The 729-nt window shown below is 54.2% G+C and overlaps 1 protein-coding gene across 1 annotated transcript in view; it reads right to left on the reverse strand.

Annotated features, from left to right (window-relative positions):
• The window catches only part of RAB40B (RAB40B, member RAS oncogene family), a 26,272-nt gene that overhangs the window by 2,748 nt on the left and 22,795 nt on the right, over positions 1 to 729 (reverse strand). Inside the window, exon 4 of the mRNA XM_010856393.1 lies at positions 183 to 260. Within this exon, the coding sequence (XP_010854695.1) occupies positions 183 to 260 (78 nt within the window). The remainder of the gene's footprint in view (positions 1 to 182; positions 261 to 729) is intronic.

The raw sequence follows: 729 nt of genomic DNA on the forward strand, positions 1-729 counted from the left end.
GGTCAGGGTGCCAGCAGGTAGCAGCCTAGTCACCACTGGTCAACCCACCTGACTGTGTGCAGGGCCTCATCCTGTGCTAGGAGGTGACATGTCCTCCCCGCTGTGGCTGGAGCCTTGTGCCCTGGCCCCCCTGCCCATCCCCGCCGTGGGCCCACAAGGAGGGCGCTCTGCCCCTGTTGTACCTCATTGATCTCCTTAATCCACCGGTCGATGCCATCAAAGGACCAGCGGTTTGCAATGTCGTACACCAGGATCACACCCTGGGGAGGCAACGGTCACTTGTGGACAGACTGGCCAGCACGCAGGCCACTCAGGCACACACTCACAACGAGCTAAACAGTCATTCTACTTATTTTAACGCAAAACACCTTTTTTAAAATTTATGTGCCAAATGTAGCAGCTATATGATCATTTCCAGTGATAATTTCATAAGCTCATGGAGAAACCCACAAATGTGAAGGTGTGTTGGGTAGTGGAACTCAGTTCCCCACATTCACGAGCTGGTCCAGGGACTTGGAACGTGGGGGCACTGCAGAGCCCACCCACCTGGACAGAGTTCCCACACATGTGCAGACACACACTCATGTGAATGTGGTGCACACACAACCCACACGCCTGCATGTTTATCTATGTACATGCATAAATGCATGTGAACGCACACCACTCATGCACACGCATATACAAATGCAACATGCAACCACCACCCCACCCCACCCCACCCCACCCCCG

Source organism: Bison bison, unplaced genomic scaffold (genome assembly GCF_000754665.1).
Source record: "Bison bison bison isolate TAMUID 2011002044 unplaced genomic scaffold, Bison_UMD1.0 scf7180017864371, whole genome shotgun sequence".
In the NCBI taxonomy this organism is placed as follows: Eukaryota; Metazoa; Chordata; class Mammalia; order Artiodactyla; family Bovidae; genus Bison; species Bison bison.